The following is a 3,035-nucleotide window of genomic DNA, read 5'->3' as shown; positions in this document are numbered from 1 at the left end:
GAAATAACTTTATTTTAGGTGTTGTGCAGATAACATGAACACACATTTCCTTATCTGGTAGCACTGGAGCTCTGCAATGAGATTAAAGCAGAAGCCATCATATGGCAAAGAGTTGCCATCAGCTCCCGGGGTGCTGGGTGCCCAACACATCCCACTGCTCCTGGTTAGGATTCCTGTTATTAGAGGGTTGCTCTGGCACTTTCTGTGGTCATGGGAGGCATCTTTGCTCCTCAGAATTTGTTGTTGAGGATGGTCCAGAGCACTCCAGCCGCTATCCCTCCGCCCAGCCCGTAGCTGGACCTCACGCTGCCCGCGGCGTTGGCGTTGCAGAGGTCGCTGCTGCAGCAGGAGATGTTCCTGTTGCCCACGCTGAAGTCCTGGTAGGATGGTTCACATGAGGAGTCACATCCCTTGCTGATGACGCTGAAGAGCCCCACAACACCTGGGAGGAAAGCAGGACCATTAGGGTTAGCCTGAGATTCAGCCTTCCACAAGCCAAGCCTTGTGGAACTGAATAATGGGACGCTCGTTCTGCAGGACAAAAATCGGAATCGCAGAATGGTTTGGATTGGGAAGGGACATTCAAGATCATCTCGTGCTCAGGGACACCTTCCACTAGGCCACTACCCCTGGGAGGAAAGCAGGACCATTACTACAAGGATCCAGTACAAGCCAAGACTTGTGGAACTGAATAACGGGACGCTTGTTCTGTGGGACAAAAATCAGAATCACAGAATGGTTTGGATTGGGAAGGGACATTCAAGATCATCTCATGCTCAGGGACACCTTCCACGAGGCCACTACCCCTGGGAGGAAAGCAGGACCATTACTACAAGGATCCAGTACAAGCCAAGACTTGTTGAATTGCAAAATGGGATGCTCATTCTGTGGGACAAAAATCAGAATCACAGAATGGTTTGTGTTGGCAGGGACATTCAAGATCATCTCGTGCTCAAAGATACCTTCCACTAGGCCAGGCTGCTCCAAGCCCTGTCCAACCTCTCCTTGGACAATTCCAGGGATGGGGCAGCCACAGTTTCTTTGGGCCTCACCACCCTCAAAGCAAGGAATTTCTTCTTAATATCCCATCTAACCCTGCCCTCTCTCATGTGAAGCCCAATCCCAAACATTGTTGCACGGAGCCTTTCAACACCTGGGAAATTATGGAAACACGGCTATTCCCATTTCAGATGGCACAGTTATTGTTTGATTTCTAACCCTGCGGTACAGCCCATTTTTTTGGCCATTTTTGGCAATCGCTGGTTACCAGCAGATTTTGACCTCCAGGAGGTTTGACCCATTCTCCTCCAGGAGATCTAAAATCCATTCTGGGCACCAAATTTTTGCCACGTGCAACAAATAACAAAGAGTCCTACAACATCTTGGCTCTCCTGCATGTGAATGTCATGGATTTGCGCATTCCCAATTGGGATAATTCCTACTGGAGATATCCCATCTACTGCCTGACAGAGAGGAGCTTAAATGTGGCACTGGTAGGTTTTGTGCCCCAGGTCCAAGAGCAACTCAGCTGTTGGCACAGATCTGGACAGGGCACACAAGATTTAGAACAGGAGGATAAAATCTGAGTTTTTTCAAGTTTTCCCACAGACACAGAGACGAAATTTTGTCATTTTAGTTGATTTCACCTCAAATCAGCACCTCCTAACTTCACAACCAGGTTGGACCAGGCTCAGCCCCTCCCATCCTAATTCATGTTTGCAAATATTGCAAAAAAAATTAACCATTGCCCTTGCAGGCAAATAATTTTTGGTGCTGTGAAAGAGAAATAAACCTAACTTTGCACAAGTGAAAGACACTTGCACACTGAGGTTTGCTGGCCCAAACCACCTGGTGTATCCAGACTGAGTGAGCCCGGATGGGACACCTGAGGCTGGGAAGAGGTTTGGCTCCAACATCCCAACTAAGACATTTTCCACCCCCGCTTTTCCTTACGGATCACGTCCGTCTTGCACACGTCGCTCTCTCCGCACGTCTCCACCGTCTGGCAGTTGGAGCTGCTGAGCTGACGGGTGCAGTTGTAGCACTGCAAAGATGAACCTGCAGGAGACCAAGAGGGGTTAGAAGAGAAATCAGGGAATAATGGAATGGTTTGGGTTGGAAGGGACTTTAAAATCATCAAGTTCCACCACTTTGCTGTGGGAAGTAACAACTTCCAGTTGACCAGGTTCCTCCAAGCCCCATTTAATCTGGATTTGGATACTTCCAGGGATGGGGCAGCCACAGCTTCCCTGGGCAGCCTGATCATTTTTGTTTACCACTCTCATTATAAACAATGTCTTAATTATAGTTAACCTAAATCCACCCTCTTTTAGTTTAAAAAAATTACCCTTTATCCTATCTCAACGGGACCTCTTAAAAATTTATCCCCAACTCTCCTGGAGCCTCTTTAGGCACTGAAAACGACTGTAAGGTCTTCTCAGTGTTTTCTCCAGGGTGAGCACCTCCAGCTCTCCCAGCTCCAGAGGAGAGAGGCTCCAGCCCTCAGAGCATGGAGACCCCCATGGAGACCTCCATGGTCTCCTCTGGACTGGCTCCCGCAGCTCCACGTCCTTCTGATGCTGGACCCCAGAACTGGACCCAGCCCTGCAGGTGGGGAACAATTCTGCACCTCTCATGTATCTTCAATCTATCCAAAGCTCTCCAGAGAATTCAACCACAGGGAAGCAGGACTATTCCTGGAGATCTTCAAAGTAAGGTATCTCCTCTGCTTTGGAAAAAAATGGTTTTTTTTCCTTTTTGTTTTGTGGATAATAATATACCTGGTTGAGGTGGGAGCCAGGTTTGGCAGGTGCTGGAGATATTTTGGATGTACTCAGTGCAGTGAGGGAGCAAGAGGAGAGCAAAGGGACAGCAGGGCTTGAAGAGGATCATGGAATGGTTTGGGTTGGAAGGATCATCAGGAACACATCCCTCCAGACCAGGTTTCTGCAAGCCCCATCTGACCTGGCCTTGAGTGAGGGATGAAGAAGGAAATTGCAAAGACTCTTCCAGCCCCTTGTCTCAGTTCTTAACTT

At 48.5% G+C, this 3,035-nt stretch overlaps 1 protein-coding gene across 1 annotated transcript; it reads right to left on the bottom strand.

The window, feature by feature from the left end:
- On the bottom strand, positions 1-2,058 carry LOC102039843 (prostate stem cell antigen-like; the record flags this gene model as incomplete). The annotated part of the gene is made up of 2 exons (XM_005429942.3): positions 1-442; positions 1,954-2,058. Coding segments are annotated over 2 exons (317 nt in total), but the record flags the coding sequence as incomplete, so codon positions are not given.
- Positions 2,059-3,035: the final 977 nt, after the last annotated feature.

Source organism: Geospiza fortis, unplaced genomic scaffold, assembly GCF_000277835.1.
Source record: "Geospiza fortis unplaced genomic scaffold, GeoFor_1.0 scaffold543, whole genome shotgun sequence".
NCBI lineage: Eukaryota > Metazoa > Chordata > Aves > Passeriformes > Thraupidae > Geospiza > Geospiza fortis.
Note: the sequence above shows the minus strand (reverse complement) of the source record. Positions and strands in the feature narration are given on the sequence as shown.